We start from the raw sequence: 21,250 nt of genomic DNA, 5'->3' as shown, positions 1-21,250 counted from the left end.
AAAAATACTATTTATGTATTTATTTGACAGAGAGAGCAAGCGAGCAAGTGAGCGCAAGCACCAGGGCCTTTAGCCACTGCAAAGTGAACTCCGGTGCATGCACCATCTTTATGTGGGTACTAGAAAATCAAACCTGGGTCCTTTCGCTTTACTGCCTTAACCACTAAGCAATCTCTCTAGCCTGACAAAGTAATTCTTGAAGGTATTTTTTTAGGGGCTAGAAGGATTTCTCAGTGGTTAAAGACACTTTCTTCTAAGGGTATTTTTTAAAATGTTTATTTATTATTTATTTTTCAAGGCAGGATCACACTCTAGGCCAGCCTGGCCCAGAACCCACTATGTAGCCCCAAGCTGGTCTTGAACTCACAGGAATCCTCCTATCTCTGCTTCCCATGTGCTACAATTAAAGGCTTGAGCCTCTTTGCTAGGTGATATTTTTCTTTTTAAAAGGGAGTTAAAGTCATAAAACAAAATGTGTAATTCAGGGCTGTTGAGATGGCTCAGTGGTTAAAGGTGCTTGCTCTTAAAGCCTGCTGGCCAGGGTTCAATTCTCTGGTATCCACATAAAGCCAGATGCACAAAGTGGCACGTGCATGTGGAGTTCATGTGCAGTGGCAAGAAGCTCTGATGTACTGACTCTCTCTCTGTCTCTGTCTCCCCCTCCCTCCTTCTGCTTGCAAATAAATAATCAAAAATGAGATAGTAACCTATATTTGATCAAGTAACACAATTCCACTATAAATTACACAAATAAGAATATCAGAGGGCTAGAGAGATTGCTTAGTGGTTAAGGTGCTTGCCTGCGAAGTCAAAGGACCCAGGTTCGATTCCCCAGTACCCATGAAAAGCCATATACACAAGGCAGCACATTTGTCTGGAGTTTGTTTCCAGTGGCTAGAGGCCTTGGTATGTCCATTTTTTTTTTCTCTCTCTCTCTCAAATAAATAAAGAAAAAATATTTTGAAAGAATATTAGAAAAATTTGGGCTGGGGAGATAGATGGCTCAGTTGTTACAAGGCACTTGCTTGTCAGCCTGCGTGTGATTCCCCAGTATCCACATAAACTAGATGCATAAAGTAGCACATGTATCTGGAGTTTGTTTACAGGGGCAAGAGGCCCTGGCATGTCCATACTCATTCTCTTGCCCTCTCTCCACTTGCGAATAAATAAAAACATTTTTTTAATTATAAAAAAACGATGAAATGATTTTCAATATTTTATTAAAAGAAAAACAATTTCATTCTTGAATTTCAAAAACCTTTAGAAACATCATCTAATAAATTTGTATAAAAGGTGGTACAAAATACAAGTCAGATTAGCCAGATATATTGGGTAATCTTGTAGTTTACTAAAAATCTTTCTTACCAAATGCTTATGTTTATGTATTGTAATTTCTTTTTAAGCCTTTTTACCATGTTCAACATGATTAAAAGAAAAAAAAAAAAACCAAGCAAACATAAAACAGCACTTCTCTACTGGCCATCAAACCCTGAACCATTAAAATTGCTGGACCAAATGCTACAACCTAGTGACAGTTAGATAAGGAAGGAAATGTATATGATACTGCCTAGCTAAGACAGAATGGTCCTAGTTAGTAGATTTGGGACAGAAATGCAGCTTTTTCGTTAGCATGGAGGCAAAGCAGGGGACCTGCTTCTTGCCAATAGCACTGGGGTCCTTGCAGAAGTCCACTCGGCGCTGAGAAACCTTCCTGTTCACCAGGGTGAGCAGTTCTGTGAACTCCAAGGAGGAACCATACTTTCTCAACATCTCACATAAATCTTGAATGTACCACGAGCCATTCACAGTTTCTCGATGAGAATAATAGCCTAAAACAAGGTGAGGAGGAAGAGAGGCTTCTGTCATTTTCTTTCAATTCACAGTAATTGAAAAACATCTTTTGGGGAGGGAGGGAATTACCATGGGATATATTTTATAATCATGGAAAATGTTAACAAAAATTAAAAAAAAGAAAGAAAAAAAAACTAAATATAAAGCTACATATTTAATTCTCTCCCTGAAAAAAAAAAAAGAAAAGAAAAGAAAAGAAAAACACCTTTATCTTTCAGTTACAGAGATGTAGTTCCCAAAAACCCTTGGAAAGAATAAGAAGGATCCCATGATATGAGTTCAAGGTTTTTTTTTTTCCCTACTGATTAATCTCACGTAGAAAAATATGTTAATTCTATGATTTTTATATACATGGGATTAATGATAATTTCCTCAACTTCCTGAAACAATTCCCAAGAAGATAGTCAATAGTCTTAGAGATTAGAAAGTAAAAGTGATTGATTACCAGAGCTGAGAATTTAACAAATTAATTAATAAAACAATTATTAATATATAAAATAAATCAATAAAATATTTTGCAACAAGCCGGGTGTGGTGGTGCACGCCTTTAATCCCAGCACTCAGGAGGCAGAGGTAGGAGGAATGCCATGAGTTCAAGGCCACCCTGAGACTCCATAGTGAATTCCAGGTCAGCCTGGGCTAGAGTGAGACCCTACCTTGAAAAACCAAAAAAAATAAATAAAAATAAAAAATATATTTTGCAAGAAAGCTTTCCATGAAAACACCATGGTGCCTGCCCCCACATCCTCAGTAAGCATCAGTGAGTGTGTGTGTATTTAGCCAGGCTGCTAAGACTTCATTTAATTAGACACATTGCTTTGTTCAACATAGTTCTCAGTAATGATTTTCTTCCTGGAAGGTATTGTACACTTCACTTATCATTCTGCCATACATAGCAAATCCCTTCTAAGTCTGAAACTTTCTAGTAGGACACGGTGACTTGAGCCTGAAACACCTGATCTACTTCCATCAAGGGTGGCACAGGCTTAGCAAGAAGGCCGATTTCAGGCTGAAACGCTGCCACTGCCCCTCACCTTCTGCAACAGAGTAACACATGAGGAAGTCAGCTCCAGCAGGCAGTGTGTACACAGAGGCCGCGTCCACCTCTGTCACGTTGTTGTCCAGCTTCTCTGTCTGGTGATCCACCACATCCAAGGGGACCACTGGGACATCATGCTGGCTCCCCCGGCATGCCTAAGAAATAAGGAGAGAGTGATTTCTTTGCCTTTGCTTTTGCCCCAGTGCTTGGGGTGCAGAGTGAACATGGAATTCAACACACCTTGTGTCAGTAACAGAGGCCACATATGCAGCTGAAAAGAATGCTTGAGAGGTGTAAGGCTGATAAAATTGCTCCTATTTATATCTATTTTAGTTAATGTTAAAGAAAAAAAAGCTGGGCGTGGTGGCGCACGCCTTTAATCCCAGCAGTTGGGAGGCAGAGGTAGGAGAATCGTCTTGAGTTTAAGGCCACTCAGAGAATTCAGAGTGAATCCCAGGTCAGCCTAGACTAGAGTGAAACCCTACCTTGAAAAAAAAAGAAAACAAAAAAACAAAGCCCGACATAGTGGCATACACCTTTAACTCCAGCATTTGGGAGGCAGAGGTAGGAGGATAGCAATGAGTTCGAGGCTACCCAGAGACTACAGAGTGAATTCTAGGTCACCCTGGGCTACAGTGAGATCCTACCTTGAAAAACAAACAACAACAACAACAAAAATCAGTAGCCACAAATAAATAAATAGGAGAGTATGCTGAATGATCTGGTGAAGAGGGGCAAAGGCTACCGTGGCGTTGACCCTTCCTGTGCACTAGCCACCCATGGCACCGAGAGTCAACCTCTGTTTTCAAAAACTGGAAGATTTACCTAATATTACCTGTGTTCAATCAGGTAGCCTATTTCCAGATGGTTCTTTGCTTGCCTATTTATTTACTTCCATAACTTGTCAAGGTAGAATGGCAGTGCCTGACCTGAGAGGACATACATCAACATGCCTTTCATTTTTTTTTAAATATTTTTTTTTGTTCATTTTTTATTTATTTATTTGAAAGTGACATTGAGAGAGGGAGAGAAAGAGACAGATAGAGAGGGAATGCGCATGCCAGGGCCTCCAGCCACTGCAAACGAACTCCAGACGTGTGCGCCCCCTTGTGCATCTGGCTAACGTGGGACCTGGGGAACCGAGCCTCGAACCGGGGTCCTTAGGCTTCACAGGCAAGCGCTTAACTGCTAAGCCATCTCTCCAGCCCCATTTTTTGATTCCACTTTAAAGTGAAGCCTAAATTTCTATTTCCTAATTCCAAAGCAAAAGCTAACATTAAATTCTACTTTTTGGTTTCTGTACCTCTATTACTGAGCTGATCCCACATTTTATTCTTGTATATTACAAGCTCTATTATTCTCTACTCAAAATTCATTTAAAAAAACTTTGAGAGAGAATGACAGAGACACACAGAGAGTATGAACATGCTAGGGCCTCTTGCTGCTGCAAATGGACCCCAGACACATGTGTCACTTTGTGCATTTGGCTTTACGTGGGTACTGGGGAACAGAACCGACCTAACAAGCTTTGCAAACAAGTGCCTTTAATCACTGAGCTATCTCCTCAGCTTTCAAAATTCATATATTTAAGTCTTAACCCCAATACCAAATAATGTTCAAGTCAAAAAAAATTTATTTCTGAAACCTGGCAGGGTGGAAAAAATCTGGGGAAAATGTGGAAGGGATAAAGTGGGCTAGGCCTGGTCCTCTGGCCTCCTCCCCTTCACTTCCACAGGAGTTCATCTCCCTGCTCCCACAGACCCAAGCCTGGGGACCAGGCTGGCCCCCATGGCCAGTCTGTATTTTCCTTGGCAGTGGCTCTCCCACCACACCCAGCCCAGCCAGACAGTAGCACACTGGTAAATGCTGGTCCAAGGGCTGGCGTGTAATAAAGATAATGACAGTGTAAAGATTACGTATAATAGCTCAAAGTGCAACTCTCCTTGGCTGGGATCCAAAAGGGGCCTTGATAATTAATTACTGGAGAAAGATACTTTGGAAATTGACTTTTCCCTTTTCATAATCACATGAATCACGGATTTTATAATTAAGATGATAATATGATGAATCTTACCTGAATGATAAATATCTTGGGTTTCCCAACTAGGCTTTGACACTTGTCTCCTTTGAACAAACCGGTCAGTGTCTGAATTTCAATTTTGGCGTCGTATGCATAAATGTGATTGCCTTCACCGTGGCTCAGGAAGACGCACAGAAAGCAATCGGCGTCTGCATGGCTCGAGGTCGACACTGTGAAGGGCCCGCAACAGGCACGCAGAAACGAAAGCGACATGCTTGTTAGCCGCACAGGAACAGTTTACTGATACCACAGCAAAAGTGCGTTTATAAAATGGTGGGGAGGGAAACTTGCTTTCTTTAACAAATGTAAACGATAATGGAACACATTTAAAAGCTTTTTGAGATAGGGTCTCATTATGTAACCCAAGCTAGCCCTGGACTTTATAGTGTTTAATCAAATAGAGTAACTTACACCAAACCATGTCTGATTTTATTTTTTTAGTTGGCTAGTTGAGAAAACAGGGTCTCACACTGTTGAAGACCTGAAACTCATTATGTAGCCAGGCTCCCTATGCTGACCTCTGGCCTGTACATACATACATTCACCTGAACACATAGGTGTGCGCCCTAAAAACACACACGTGCTCCCACATACACACACACACACCATACACAAACAACAAAATCCTTAACATTATCACACCCTTATCAAAAAACAAGTGCTGGTTAGGAGGCAGAAGTAGGATTGCTGTGAGGTTGAGGCCATCCTGGAACTACAGTGAGTTCCAGGTCAGCCTGGGCTACAGTAAGACCCTATCCCGAAAGTACAAAAAAAAAAAAAGCCTTTATACACTGCTAGTAAGAAGAGTGTCAACTCATGCAGCCACTATGGAAATCAATGTGGAGGTTCCTCTGAACCAGAACTAGAATGACCAGCAACTCCTCTCCTGAGAGCACACGTCAGCGCACTATGGGGATAACTGCACATCTATGCTTCTTGCAGATCACTGGATACACTAAATGCAGCACAAACGCGTAATGGACCTTTAGTCTGCCATAAAGAAGAGAAGATGTGATTTGCAGGAAAATGGATGGAACTGAAGATGATCACTAGCTTCCCATTTCTCTCTCACAAGAAACCTACAGGTTACACTATATATATAAATTTCATGAAAGCGGAAAGTGGGCAGTTTGGGAAGAGGAAGTACTTGTGGTGGGAAGAAGGAGAGCAGGGGACAGGCTCAAAGTACATGATGCACTTGAACAAAAAGGTCATTGTAAAACCCGTTTTATACAATGGATACCCACTAATAAGTTTTCAAAGGTCCAAGTGGCAAGAAATCAAAGGTTTCTTTGAATCAGCAGACTTGGAAAGACCCAGCAACAGGTTTCCCTCCAGTGACAGCCTAGCTTCACTGTACGTCTGTCGTACTCAGCTTACGCAAAAATTAAGACATGAAGGAGAAAGTGGTGGGGGGAGGGAGGGAATTAACATGGGATTTTTTTATAATCATGGAAAATGCTAACAAAATTTAAAAAAAAATTAAAAAATTAAGACATGAGACTGGCATCCACCAATGCCTATAAGCAAGGCAGAAGACCTGATCAATAGCCAGCTCCAATTAAAATGATTTCAGTTTAGTTAAATGTAAGCTTTTAAATGAAGAAGGTTTAAAATAACTATCCGAATAACAAGTGTAGTCCATCAGCATGCAGTAATGACGGTAAATTGTATTATAATTAGATTAGCTACTACACAGTGATAATGTTAAAATTAAAGGTCATAAGCAAATCAACTACTTTGAAACAGTGAAAAAAAATGGAGCTAGAAAAGGGTCAAAAAATAAGTCTACTGAACTGAATTCACTTATTAGATTTACTACCAAACAAACACAGAGGTCATTTTACCTGTAGAGTAATAACAAACTATAACTAGTGGCATACCAAATACAAACTTTGGAGGAATGATACTTTTCCAGGGTCTCTGTTCTAGAGGGGGCTATAAATAAGAGGGCATAAATTAGTAATGCTTTTTCTGCTATACAGTGAATTACTTGTATCTGTCCTTATAGATGTGAAAAGTACTTAATCCCAAGCAGAGAAATATTTAGTTTTTAATAGCAAAACTACCTACCCTCGTGAATTTTGTTCAGTAGTTCTTGTGCTTTGAGATCATTAAAGCATTTCACGTCAAATCCTAGATCTGAAAACCTGGTGATACATTAAACTTAGTATTAACTTATGAGCTTTTCCAAGTCATCAAATATCCTTACTTTTTGAGGATTTCTCTCTCTCTCTCTCCATATATATATATATATATATATATATAAATAATTTTTTTTTCAATATTTCTTTTTATTTGTTTTTTTGAGGTAGGGTCTCACTCTAGCCCAGGCTGAGCTGGAATTCACTCTGTAGTCCTTGAATTCAAGGCAATCCTCCTACCTCTGCCTCCCATGTGCTGGGATTAAAGGTGTGTGCCACTATGCCTGGCTTTTTTTCATTTATTTATTAGAGAAATAGAAAGGGATATATAGAGAGAAAATGGGCACACCAGGGCCTCCAGCCACTGCAAATGATTTCCTGATGCACACACCACCTTGTGCATCTGGTTTATGTGGGTAATGGGGAGTAGAACCTGGGTCCTTACACTTCACAGGCAAGTGTCTTAACCGCTAAGCCATCTCTCCATCCCTCTATATATTTTTTAATTAAAAAAATTTGGGCTGGAGAGATGGTTTAGTGGTCATGGCACAAGCCTGTGAAGCCTAAGGACCCAGGTTTGATTTTCCAGATCCCATGTAAGCCAGATGCACACGGTAGCGCATATGTCTGGAGTTTGTTTGCAGTGGCTAGAGCCCTGGCGTACCCATTCTCACTCTCTGTCTCTAATAAATAAATAAAAATAAATTTTTAAAAATTTGTTTGAGAGATATAAGGTGGAGTGTTATGTGAGAATATGGGCACATTAGAACTTTTTTTTTGCCACTGCAAATGACTTCCAGACACACGTGCCCCTTTGTGATCTGGCTTTACATAGGAACTGGGGAATTGAATTGAACCCAGGTTAACAGATTATGCAGGCAAGCACCTTTAACTGCTGATCCATCTCTCCAGCCCCCTTTATTTTTTTCTTTCCTTCCTGGTATTTTGAAGTAGGGTCTGACTATGTAGTTTCAAGGTGGCCTTGAACTCATGGCTATTCTCCTACTTCTGCCTCCTAAGTGCTGGGATTAAAGACATGCACCATCACACCTGGCCCCCTCTACATTTTTCAGTGTGTGTGTGTGTGTATTCATGTGTGGGGGGATGTACGTGTGTATGTGTAGGTATGTGTTCATGTGGCTGAATTCCTCAGAAAGACCATCTACCTCTTCATTGCCTGGCACTAACCAGTGAGACTAGACCAGCTGGACAGCGAGTGTGTCTATGTCTCCCCAGCACTGGGATTACAGGTGTATACTAGCCCACCTGGCATTTGTGCATGGGTATGGAGGAGCGAACTCAGCTCTGCATGCTTGTGAGGCAAGCTTCACTGACTGAACTATCTCCCTGGCTCTCTGTTCATATTTTATGACATATAAAGCTACTTTTCTTCAGGGGGAAAAGAGGGAATTTATTGTTTTCCTTAATCATCTACAGTAGGAACTGAGTCAATCATGAGAACCAACTCAAGTTAGAATCATCCCATCTACTACAAGACAACGTTAATATCAAAGCAAAGCCTGTTGGCATTCAGTAACTCAGGTAAGGAAGATAACTCAGTCAATTCTTAAGTGAGGGTCTATTTGGAGGGGATTGCTGTTGGGTTTGAGGTGCTGTGGGGGGCGGTCACACTCAGGCTCATGCATGCTAAGCACCTGCTGTGTCCGAAGGAGAGCCTTGATCTGTAATCACTGATGATTGGCTACAATTAGTTCTGGTATCACATCAGTGTGTCACCTGGACAGACGTCTATTACCTGCGGCTCAGGTTGTCCCTGTCGGCGCTGGTGCCTCGCCTATCTGGGAGTGTCAAGTGCCAGAAGAACCTCTCGTGGTTGAAGATCAGGGCAGTTCCTCTCCTCTTGTGGTCCATCTTGTACTTTTCTGCTGGGTCGAGTACTTCACTGTCAAGGAAAAGGAATCCTCAGGTCACGTCATATTAAATAATAAGCTCTGCCAAGCCCAAGGCCAGGGTGCAGATGGAAATCTGCTGCTTCTATTAGGCTGAAACTCACTGGTGGGCACTGGGAGAGACTGTTGGTAAGGAGCTACCCCTGGTTGACATCACTGTGCCCATCCTGAACTCCCCACCCCAGCACTGATATTTCAAACTGGTCCCCAGATCCTAGTGACAAAGGACTATAGCCTGGCCCAGGGCCAGGCTTTAGTGCCATACCCACACCATATCAAGTATGAAATAGTCCGAATATCACCCTGGGTCCTCTGATAGCCACAGGTGGCAGCTAACCCTATCTACACATTTGCTTCCCCATACTAAAGTTGGGGATACTCAGTTCTTTTCTCTAGCTCCCACAACCATTCTTGCTCTCATTCCTACAGGGCGATCATGTCCAACAAAGGAAACAGCCTCTAGTAGAAAAAGAGCATACTTTTACCTTCTATAGAAGGCATCTATTTCCGTCACGTTTTGTTCCCCACCTATCAAAAAAGTTGATGCTTGTTAATTATTTCATGTCTGAGTAATAGTAGTAAAATGCAACAGAGATTGCCATCCCCTTCCGAGTCCATCTGAAGGACTCTTATGAATGAGAGGAAACTAGTGACTCAATGCCTCCTCTCACTTGCAAAACAACAAATCATCTTAAAGCAGACATGCAGACAAACACATCTGCTCAGAATAACAATTTTGTGGTTATGAAGTCCGAATTGAATTATACAACTGCTTTGTTGTACAGAAAATGTTTTTGCAAACAGAGCAGGAACTGAGTCATATAGGAGGCCTGAACCCAGCCAGTGGATTCCCTCGTCTGTGTAAGATGGACATCTACCCGGAAGGAAGGACAGGGAAGGCTCAGATTCAGGGTGTCCTGAATGGCATGTCTGCACTGAACTCTGTTAATGGAGACCCGTGTTCCATACGAGATCACACTTCCACCACCCTCTGGACAACTCTTCCCTGCGTCCTTCCCTCCTCTCCAGACTGCTGTGTGACAGGACTTGCCGTGCTGATGGAAGTTCTCTAAGTCTGCATAAACCCATGCGTTGGTTACTAGCCACACTTGCTACGGACCACTTGAAATGCAGCAAGGGCAAATGAGGAACTCCATCCTTCCTTATTTTTCCATGACTTATCTCCCTTTAATTGCCCATGTTGGCCTCAAACTCAGGGACCCAATCACTTCTCCTGCCTCAGCACTGTATGTAGCATTGTATGTAGCTGGGACTGGAATCTGGTCCAGCTTTTGATAAAATTAAACAGCAACTTGCAGCCAGTGGCTTCTGTACTGGCAGTGTTTGCATCAATAATCTGTCTTCAGCTGATTAATTGAGCAGCTTAAAGAAGATGAGGAGGGACGTTAATGAACACATAGAAATATTAGCAGGAAAGCAAGATGTACCTCTGGGAGGAGCGCTGTGAAGGCAGAAAGGATTATTTTCCTCTCTGTCTGTTGACATTCTCTCCTAACACCTGATTACTCCAACCTCTCTTCTCTCTGAAACAAAGCAAAACAAAACAAAATTAAAAAAACTCTCTGGCAGGGACGGTGAAGTGGGGAAACTGGCTCAGTCCCCTTTAACTAGTTGCTTCCCAGCCTGGTCCTTCCAACATTTGCTCAAGCAATACTCAGCCAAGTCCCCACTAGGACATTTCCTTGCTTAATAGGCCCTAAGCGGTTTTGCTCAACTTGCCTCAATCCCTGGTGAGAGTGTGAGAATACAGATTCCTGGGTCCCCACCAAGATTTCCAGGACCTGAAACTGGAAGAAAAAGAATGGCAATCTGCCTTTGTCACAAGGTAACTTAATAAAACATTTTTTTCTATTTATTTATTAGAGAGAAAGATGAGAAAGAGAAAGAGAGAGAGAAAGGAGAGAGAGAGAGAGAGAGAGAATGAGAATGAATGGGTGTACCAGGGCCTCTAGCCACTGCAAACAATACCAGATGCATGTGCCACCATGAGTATCTGGTTGATGCGGGGGAGTCAGACCTAGGTCCTTAGGCTTTGCACGCTAAGCCATCTCTCTAGCCCACAAGGTTCACTTTTACACCAAAGCTTAACAGCCAGCAGAAACCCTTCTTCCTCACAGTCACCACTCTCCTAGGGATCAAGAAGGCAGTCACAGGAAGCAGGCATTTCCTAGGCCACATGCTGCTCTGAGAAGACAGCAGCTGTCCTTCTCTTCCTTTGTCCAGTGATCTTATAAAGGCACTGAAGGACTTCCAACTAAGCAACTGAAATTCATGTCAGAATGCTAAGCACCATCCTCCTTCAAGAGTCCCCAGTCCAGCTGGAAAGTAGCCAGTTTTGGCCTTGGGAAGGTGGTGGCAGACCCAACAGCTCCCTTGCTCTAGCTTTGGGAGCCTTGAATGCGGGGCCCAGTAGCTCAGTGTGTTCCTGAAAGACTGTGCTAAAAGGCCTGTCACCGACTGCCTTACACCCCTGAGGACGGAGCATGTTTCCCACATTCTCTAAGGAGCCTCACAAGTCTTCCCAACTGCAGCAGCTCGGATGTGTTTGCATTGTCTCAAATATTTCCTCCATTTAGTCAAGGACTTCAGATTTAGTTTTAAGTGTTACTCCAAAAAAATCAGTTTAAAAGGACATGCAGGGGCTCGAGAGATGGCTTAGCAGTTAAGGCGCTTGCCTGTGAAGCCTAAGGACCCAGGTTCCATTCCCAAGGACCCGCATTAAAGCCAGATGCACATGGTGGTGCATGTGTCTGGAGTTCGTTTGCAGTGGCTAGAGGCCCTGGTGGCACCAATTCTCTCTTTAATAAATAAATGAATGAAAATAAATTTTAAAAAGTGGCTTTCAGATTCAAGATTATCAAACGCAACATCCTCAGTGAGAGACCATTTTCTCTTTTTTTTTTTGACACAAATTTGAAGTTATTAAGAAATAGCTTTAGAGGCCGGGCGTGGTGGCGCACGCCTTTAATCTCAGCACTTGGGAGGCAGAGGTAGGAGGATCGCCATGAGTTCAAGGCCACCCTGAGATGACAGAGTTAATTCCAGGTCAGCCTGGACCAGAGTGAGACCCTACCTCGAAAAACAAAAAAAAAAAAAAAAAAAAAAAGAGAAGAAATAGCTTTAGGACCCAGGTTTGACTCCCTAGAACCCACGCAAGCCAGATGCACATGGTAGCACATGTATCTGGAGTTTGTTTGCAATGGTTGGAGGCCCTGGTGAGCCTATTCTCATTCACTCTCTGTCTATCATAAATAAAATAAAGTAATTTTTAAAAAGTGAGAGAATAAAAAAAAAAAAGAAAAAAATAAATAGCTTTAGTATAGATTTAAGTACGAGCATTAGAAGAGTGAGAGAGTGCCTAGGAAAAGGACAGTACATACCCAAGACATGGGTGTTGGCACACCTAATGGGTTTTTAAGTATCTTTGTGGATACATGTGTATTCCTATGCATGCGTGCAGGCAGTTGTGGGCCATAGTGCGTTTGATGGTCAGAGGACAATCTCAGGTGTAGGTTCTCAACTTCCACCTTGAGGCAGGGTTTCTTGTTTTCTACCCACTGTGTCTGCCAGGCGAGGTGGCCTATAAGCTTCTGGAGATTCTCTGGTCTCTGCCTCCCAAATCACTGATGGTGCTGGAATTGTACATGCAAGCTGCTGTGTCTAGCTCACATGAGTGCTGGGGATCCAACTCAGATATCCAAGTGTATACAGCAGGCGCTTTACCCACTCAATCATGTCCCCAGCCCAGTAAGGGGATTTTTAAAAATAAGTTATTCTTTTTTTGCATGTGGGGAAAAGGGTTTATTTTGGTGTATGGACTTGAGAGGAAGCTCCATGATGGCAAGGGAAAATGATGGCATGAGCAGAGGGTAGACATCACCTCCTGGGCAACATCAAGTGGACAATGGCAACAGGAGAGTGTTTCATGAAAATAAGTTATTCTTTGCTGTTGTTATTAATGCCATGCATGTAAAGAACCTGGGCTCTGGAAGCTCTGGTCCTGACTCTAGCCTATTCCATAGTTCACTCTAAGTGTGTACCTTGTATCCTGCAATACCAATTTTGGTTTTTTTTTTTTTTTTCGAGGTAGGGTCTCACTCTGGTCCAGGCTGACCTGAAATTCACTATGTAGTCTCAGGGTGGCCTCGAACTCACAGCAATCCTACCTCTGCCTCCCGAGTGCTGGGATTAAAGGCATGTGTCACCATGCCTGGCCTGCACTACCAATTAATGACTAGGACCAGTGGCCATGTAGTTCATATAGAATCCATACTAAACTGTATGGAGATAGCTATCATTGACTGAAGTTCCATTATGTTGGTGGAGTTGATAAAATTTCCACACAAATTATAAAGAAAACGAATGCATCACGATGGCTGTTTCAGCCACACTGAACTAAAAGTATCAAGCAGATAAGTTTCCAAGGATACACTTAACAAGTGTCATGATACTGTATTAATGAACAAACACCACCACCACCACTACAGACTGGAGAGATTGCTCAGTGGTTAAAGGCACTTGCTTGCAAAGCCTGACAACTTGAGTTTGATTCCCCAGTACCCAGATGCACAAAGTGGCACATGCATTTGGAGTTCTTTTTGCAGTGGCAAGAGGCCTTGGCATGCCCATCCCCTCTCTATCATTCTGTCTCTGCTTGCAAATAAGTAAATAAAAATATTTTTTTAAAAATACCCACTGAAACCATAAAGGCTTTTGACAGGAAGAGAATATTTATTTATTTGTGAACGTATATGTATGTGCACGGGCCAGGGTCTCTGGCCAACCATCAATGGAATGCCAGACACTTGCACCGCTTTTTGGGTCCAGCTTTACATGGGTGCTGGAGAATTGAACCTGGGCTGGCAGGTTTTACAAGCAAGCACCTTTAACCACTGAGCCATCTTCCCAACCCCTTATTTATTTATTTATTTATTTATTTATTTTCCTTATTTATTTTTTGAAACTGAGTTTTGCTATTTATCCCTTGACTGACCTCCAACTCAAAATCTTCCTGCCTCAGCCTCTGGAATGCTGGAATTACTGGAATGTGCCTCCATGTCCAGCCAGAATTGTGGGTTGCCTGCTTGCAAGTTCTCTCTCTCTCATCTATTTTTTTTAAAGATTTTTTTTTACTTTCATTTTTTCTTTTTCATTTTTCTTTATTTATTTGAGAGCAACAAAGAAAGAGGGAGGGAGGAAGGGGAGGGGAGAATGGGTATTCCAGGGCCTCCAGCCACTGCAAACGAACTCCAGATGCATGCATCTGGTTTACGTGGGTCCTGGGGAATCGAGCCTCAAACTGAAGTCCTTAGGCTTCACAGGGAAGCACTTAACCGCTAGGCCATCTCTCCAGCCCATCATATACTTATTTTTGAGATGTGCTCTATTTTCCAGGCAGCCTTGAACTTGAAATCCTCTCACCTCAGCTTGTTGAATAGGGCGGATTACAGGTGCATATTATCACACCTGTCAAGAAAATAACTTTTAGTGAAAGAGATTCCCTATGAAAGTAAGACGTTTATAAATTCATAGTCATCTGTGATTTATCAAAAATGTCTCCCATTGAGGGGTGGAATAGTGAGGATGGAAATGTCTAAGTGGGGTCACAGGAGAGGAATGGTGAAGGGAAGGGATGGGAGGAAGGTTAATCAAAACTACAGATGCTGTGAATAAGCCACATGGAAACTTACCTTATTAGCTAATTTAAATATATAGTTTTACTGATTTTTATTTTTGTTTATTTGTAAGGAGAGAGAGGGAGAGAATAGGTATGTATGCCAGTGCCTCCAGATGCTGCAAATGAACTCCAGTTGCATGCACCACTGTGCATCTGGCTTTACGTGGATACTGGGGAATCAAACCTGGGTTGAATCCAGGTCACTAGGCTTTGCAGGCAAGAGCCTTAACCACTGAGCATCTCTCCAGCCCATCCATCCATCCATCCATCCATCCATCCATCCATCCATCCATCCATCTATCTATCTATCTATCTATCTATCTATCTATCTGTATGTGTGTATGTGTGTGTGTGTGTGTGTGTGTGTGTGTGTGTGTGTGTATGAAGAAAAGAGAAAGAGGAAGTTTGGCAGAAGTGCCCAGTGGGAGCGAATGGTGCTATATCCAGAAGCAAAGGTTGTTGTAGGACAATTCAGTGCCAGGGTGGGATGACTCCCTGTGAGCTGCTGGTTAAAGAGGGTGCCATGGTCCTCAAAACAGTACAATCTATTGCCAAGGCTCTTAGTTACCCACCAAAACTACCTGGTAAGACCCCATTGATGAAGACTCCACATGCTTCAGTTGTAAGACACTAAAGAAATCAAGCTAGAAAATGACGGGGCCTCTGGCGCAGTCAGAGAGCAGCTGGTTTCAGCCCCATAACAGACACACCACTACTGCCCCAGGGTCCAGAGGGGGTGGAAAGAAGATGAGAGCCAAGGAAAGGCAAGACTGCTTACAATGCTGTCTTCTAGATATGCAAGGGACTTGTTTCCATGACCTCATAGTGCCTGACACTACCTACTCAAGACCTTCATAATAGGAGGGGGAAATGATGACATCAAACTTAAAGAGAGACTAATTAGAAGGAAGAAGGGAGTCAATGAAGGGTAGATTTTGGAGGGGAGAACAGGGGTGGTGGGACAGAATTACTGTGATTTATTGTATATGCTTATGGAAGTTGTCAATGAAAGTTTTTCTAAGTAAAATATTGAGCTATCACAAAATAAAACTACAGATGATAATCCTAAAAAAAAAAAAAAAGAAAGAAATCAAGCTAGAACTGAGGCCTGCTGACTCGCTGTCCCAATGCTGGAAAGTTCTATGTAATGGGTTTGGGGAGAAAAGTCAACAATTATTTTTTAAGTGTTTTTGAAACATTTGCTTTAATCTGGAGAGAGATCACATGTACATTCATTTTTCTTATTTATTTTTATTTATTTATTTGAGAGCAACAGACAGAAAGAGAGAAAGCAGCACATAGGTAAAAGAATAGGCGTGCCAGGGCTTCCAGCCACTGCAAACTCCAGACGCGTGCGCCCCCTTGTACATCTGGCTAACGTGGGACCTGGGGAATCCAGCTTCAAACTGGGGTTCTTAGGCTTCACAAGCAAGCGCTTAACCACTAAGCCATCTCTTCAGCCCGAAAAGTCAACAATCTTAGCCAGCAGGGAACCCAGAGAGCTATGCAACCAACCAGCTAGACAAGATGTGCCCACTGGTGCAACAGTGGCATGACTTATGAGGGCAACCCACCCTGTTTGGTTGAATTTGACCCTGCTCCACAGGAGGGGATTCATGCTTGATATTGAAAGCCTAGTCAAAAACCTATAGTTGGGAAAGTCAAAAGCCCTGGGTGGGGGAGCTACTACTGTTGCTTGGCTCAATGGATATATTACGCTCACCAAATTGCCTTCTAAATATTTATGTTTTTCGATCTGTATATTTATGTGTCCCATATGTGAGTGCTGGTCTTACTTTTGGTTAGAGAAGTTTCTCTTTTCAGATGTCAGGGACTACTGGAGAGATTTGAAACTCCTCAAAATGTTAGGTAGAAGCGACAGTGGAGGGTTGGGCACTGAGTGAGACACCTCTGTCACAGCCTGCAAGGTTCACAGAGCACTGTGGAAGAGGTGGTAGAAAGAAATGTAAGAACCAGGGCTGGGGAGATGGCTTAGCGGTTAAGGCGCTTGCCTGCAAAGCCAAAGAACCAGGTTTGATTCCTCCGTACCCATATAAGCCAGATGCACAAGGTGACACATGTGTGTGGAGTTTGTTTGTACTGGTTAGAGGTCCTGGTATGCTCACTCTCTCTCTCTCTGCCTCTCCCTCAAATAAATAAATAAAATATCTTTTAAAAATATTTTATTTTTATTTATTTATTTGACAATGAAAGGGGAAGGGGAGAAAGAAAGAGAATGGGTGCACCCAGGCCTCCAGCCACTGCAAACGAACTCCACACATGTGAGCCCCCTTGTATATCTAGCTAATGCGGGTCCTTGGGAATTGAACCTGGGTCCTTTGGCTTTGCAGGCAAATGCCTTAACCACTAAGCCAACCATCCAGCCCTAAAATATATATTTTTAAAAAATAGTGTATCCTGGTATGGTGGTATATGCCTTTAATTCCAGCACTCGGCAGAAACAGAAGGATTGCTGTGAGTTTGAGGCCACCCTGAGACTACATAGTGAATTCCAGGTCAGCTTGGGCCAGAGTGAGAGCCTACCTTGCGGGGCGGGGGAGGAATGTAAGAACTAAAGGATGGGGAGGAGTGCTGTAGAATCCTTTCTTCCAGACACAAAGTGGCTGGTGCATTTATGACCTCACAGCAGCTGTCTTAACCTGGGGAAGAGCTGCATAATATTGGGCCCATCAATGTGTTGTCATGGGTGATGGGGGAGGGGCAAAAAGGGGGTGCATCAAAATAGAAGGAGGACTAGTTGGATAGAAGAGGGGTTCAGTGGAGGGGGATGGGGAATGAGAGATTGTATACATGTGTGGAAGAGGTCAATAAATTTGATTAAAAATAAATACTTTTTAAAAGAAAGGAAACAAACTTCTACCATGACTCCTGATTCTTGACCTCTTCTTGCTTTGACTTTTCTGTTCCACCCTAATAAAAACTGCCTTGGTTTAATTCCTAGATAATGCCACCAGCTACAATTTGTTGACTGTTTAGCACTTTAGATATGCTATCTCACTCCAGCTCAAGGGTACAGAAAGGGATAGAGAAAGTGAGCCAAGCTTGCCTAAGGTCAGAGCAGAGACTTTGGTTTGTTTGTTTGTTTTTTGGTTTTTCGAGGTAGGGTCTCATTCTAGCCCAGGCTGACCTGGAATTCACTATGGAGTCTCAGGGTGGCCTCGAACTCACAGCGATCCTCCTACCTCTGCCTCCGCGTGCTGGGATTAAAGGCGTGCACCACCACGCCAGGCAGAGCAGAGACTTTGGCCTGAAAGCCAGGTCTGTAGATAAATTCCAAACTCTGTGAACAACCTGTCACAGCACACTGCGCCAGGGGAACACCTGTCCCCTATCCAAAGTAGCTGTCACTAGTGAAAATCTACCACACTCATCCATGTTTATACCAAGTAACCCGCCTCCAGATTACAACACACCCCGCAAAGGGCGTGGCCTGGGAAAGAAAAGGAATGAAACAAAGAGTGAGGGAGGAGGCTGATGTATATCGAGCCCCACCCCGCTTCCCACTCCTCACCTCCACTGCACTCTAAACTGGAGGTGGTCATTGCACCTGGCCTGTCCAGCATGGTTACTCCCACAAAACTATGATAACTTTTACAGTTTGCCTATGGATTTAGGGTTCCTGTAAAGCAGAGGGCTGAGCTATGAAATAAAGGTCTTTTCTAAACACATATTAAAAAAATTGTTTACTTGTACCACCTATGTGTGTGTATGGGGTGGGGGACACCATGCCTCTGCAAACGTACACCGGACAGACCCTTGGGTCACATTTTGTGTCTTGCTTACACGGGTGCTGGTGAATTGAACCCACACCCGGCAGGCTTTGCAGGCACGCGCCTTTAGCCGCTGAACCATCTTCCCATCACTGATTTTTTTTCTCTCTCTCTCTTTCTTTATTTAAAGTTAGGCCAGGCTTGAAGTTTCCAACTTTAGCCACAACCAGCTGATGACAGGAAGCGCCCGCTAAAGCGAGCGTCTAACAGTCGATCGCTGGGTGGGCGAAGGTTATTTTCGTGTTAGCCCGCCCGCCCGATCGAACAGTGGCAGGTTTCCAGGCTTGCAGGGGGCTGGGGCCAGGTCCCGGTCCTCGGAGGCTAAGGCAGGGGCATCACTTCTATGACAACCCGGACAAACACTTCTTTCCACCCGCCAGGCCAACTTCTCGCGGGGCAGAGCGGGGCCCGCCTCCGGGGTTTAAATGTCCGGGGAACAAAGGCTGCGCGGCCCGCCCGGAGCGCTGCCCCGGCCCCGCGGCGGCCGGCCTGGACGGGACCCGCCGCCCCTCACCTCCCGCGCGGCCGACCTCCCCGCGCGCCCCGGGTCCCGCGCCCGCCTACCTGCAGGGCGAGTCCCGCGCGCCGCGTCCCCCGCGCCGAGCCCCGAGCCGCCCGCCCGGCCGCCGCTTCCGGAAAGCCCGGTGCCGCCTCCGCCCCGCCCCGCCCCGGGCCCGCCCCCGGAGCCCCGGCCACGCGAGGACCCGCGCGCATCTTCCTCTGCAGGGACCCGCCGGGCCCCGGGGCGCTCCGCCCTCCCGAGCCCCGAGGCTCCGCGGGGCGGTGCGTGCCCGCTGCTCGTGACGTCCAGGGCTGGCTCTAGCCCGCGCTCGCCCTCCCGCAGGGGATTTAGGGCAAAAGAAAGTGGAGGCGACTCGTGGATTTTCAAGTCCGCATTTCGTATGTGGAGTGACTTTGGAGAAGAAACGCCAAGAAAGGCGGGGGGATGTAGAGTATGGAGAAGGCAGTTGCCCTGGCGGAGCAAGTGTCCCAGTGTCCTCGCGAGCCGCGACCGGATCGGGTGCTGGGGAAGCTCGGAGTCCGATAGCATTTACCTCTTTCTCGGGCGGATGGTTGCCTGTTTTCCTTCCACTGGCTGTTCGTTCTTTCAGATTGGATGAAAGGTGGTCTGCTTCTCCCCCTCCCCCAGGTATGGCCTCCCTCTAGCCCAGGCTGACCTGGAATTCACCATGGAGTCTAAGGGTGGCCTCGAACTCTTGGCGACCCTCCTACCTCTTAGTGCTGGGATTAAAGTCGGGCGCCGCCACGCCCAGCATAGTCTATGTAATGTACTTAAGGGTTTTTTTTTTGGAGGGGGGGAGCTGAGGTTGTTGCTGCTGCTGTTTTGTGATGTTCTCATGACAGAAAGTACAGCCAGGGGCCATGGACAGAAACCTCTGTGAGTCCTTTCCTGTGACTTCTCTCGTGCATGTTGGTCACATAGGGGAAGGCTGACTGATGCAACCTGGCAGCCAATGAAGAAATGTCTGTAGAGCTGCGGGCCAGGTTCTGAAGGGTGTTTTGCATGTAAGTAATCCTGAGGTAAAAAGGAGAACAGCACTGTGGCTCACATACACACACACACACACACACACACACACACACACACACACACACACGAGATGCTGCTCATCTAGTTCACTGTTACCGTTAGTATTTTAATAGCTACATTCCTGGTTTCACTCATTAACTCTTGCCCTTTTATTACTTACTTAGGGACATGGTTGGTTTTGTAGGGTTATGCAGTGTAGGGAAAAAAAAGTAAGCTACAGGGGTTACTTCAATTATAACTTCAGACATTTATACAAAACTTGAATAAATATATTTAATTTTTGTGAATTTTGAACAATGGGATATAGTACACACAGAAGGATTTTGGACTGGCAGGTTGCATTCTACTCCCAGAAGTATCAATTAGGGTTTTATACATTCAAACCACAGCTCTGTTGGCTTACTTGGTCACCAGCCACACAGCTGCCTGGTCTAACAGAGAACACATCTACCAGAACAGCTGCTACCATCCCAAGTTGAAGAAAATAGATTTCCAGCAATGACACATATTCAAAGCCAGGAATGTGGCCCTTTCTTCAGAGTGTATCTTTTCTTGGGCCCAATTTTATCTGTGATAATGTACAAAGAACTACATCTTTTTGTTCTCAGTAACTATGGCCATAGGTTATCCACATACACATGGTTTGGGGTTCTGGGATAGGTAGTCAACTGTCAATGGTAGGCAAAGGCAGGTACAGAAACACATATTCAATATTCCAATATTGACAGACATATCCAATATTCAGACATTTTCAGAGGCAGCCCAAAGTTCCTGGGATTTGTTCTCAAAACATGTTAATAAAGCTGGGCATGGTGGCACATGCCTTTAATCCCAGCCCTTGGTTGGCTGAGGTAAGGGGATCATTGTGAGTTGGAGGCAACCTTAAGACTGCATAGTGAATTCCAGGTCAGCATGGGCTAGAATGAGACCCTCCCTTGAAAAAACACCAAAAAAAAAAAAAAAAGTCAATTTTTTTTTTAAGGTAGGGTTTCACTCTAGCCCAGGCTGACCTGGAGTCCACTATGTAGTCTCAAGGTGGCCTTGAACTAAAGGCTTGCACCACCACACCGGCCATGTTAATAATTTTTAATGTAAATAAGACACTCATCAAAGGAAGCTCTTTTCATCTTTCTTACTCTACAATTAAAGAGTTGAAACCACAATCAAGGAATAATCCAGAAAAAA

At 44.1% G+C, this 21,250-nt stretch overlaps 1 protein-coding gene across 4 annotated transcripts; it reads right to left on the bottom strand.

Annotated features, from left to right (window-relative positions):
* Positions 1–1,267: 1,267 nt before the first annotated feature.
* Positions 1,268–19,136, bottom strand: Casp6 (caspase 6). Of its 4 annotated transcripts, none has more exons than XM_045143683.1 (9): positions 19,078–19,129; positions 10,765–10,832; positions 10,473–10,568; positions 9,510–9,552; positions 8,871–9,017; positions 7,044–7,120; positions 4,965–5,140; positions 2,886–3,045; positions 1,268–1,829 (listed from the first exon to the last, which is right to left on the bottom strand). In XM_045143683.1, exons 3-9 carry the CDS (start codon positions 10,528–10,530, stop codon positions 1,588–1,590), a joined length of 903 nt encoding a protein of 300 aa, XP_044999618.1. In that variant the 5' UTR covers positions 10,531–10,568; positions 10,765–10,832; positions 19,078–19,129; the 3' UTR covers positions 1,268–1,587. The 4 variants fall into 4 exon arrangements, with proteins under 4 accessions (XP_044999618.1, XP_044999616.1, XP_044999617.1 ...); XM_045143681.1 differs by lacking the exon at positions 19,078–19,129 and adding an exon at positions 14,467–14,487; XM_045143682.1 differs by lacking the exon at positions 10,765–10,832 and having other exon boundaries at positions 19,078–19,136.
* Positions 19,137–21,250: the final 2,114 nt, after the last annotated feature.

Source organism: Jaculus jaculus, chromosome 2 (assembly GCF_020740685.1).
Source record: "Jaculus jaculus isolate mJacJac1 chromosome 2, mJacJac1.mat.Y.cur, whole genome shotgun sequence".
In the NCBI taxonomy this organism is placed as follows: domain Eukaryota; kingdom Metazoa; phylum Chordata; class Mammalia; order Rodentia; family Dipodidae; genus Jaculus; species Jaculus jaculus.
This window is presented reverse-complemented; position numbering and strand designations above follow the sequence as displayed.

Excerpts from the sequence above, each read along its gene's own strand:
- Casp6 (XM_045143682.1), bottom strand. The coding sequence starts at position 10,530 with ATGTCAACAGACAGAGAGGAAAATAATCCTTTCTGCCTTCACAGCGCT. Across the intron at positions 9,018-9,509 it reads ATAGATGCCTTCTATAGAAG|TGAAGTACTCGACCCAGCAG; the intron begins GTAAAAGTATGC and ends TTTCCTTGACAG. Across the intron at positions 5,141-7,043 it reads ACTGAACAAAATTCACGAGG|TGTCGACCTCGAGCCATGCA; the intron begins GTAGGTAGTTTT and ends GGCCCTTCACAG.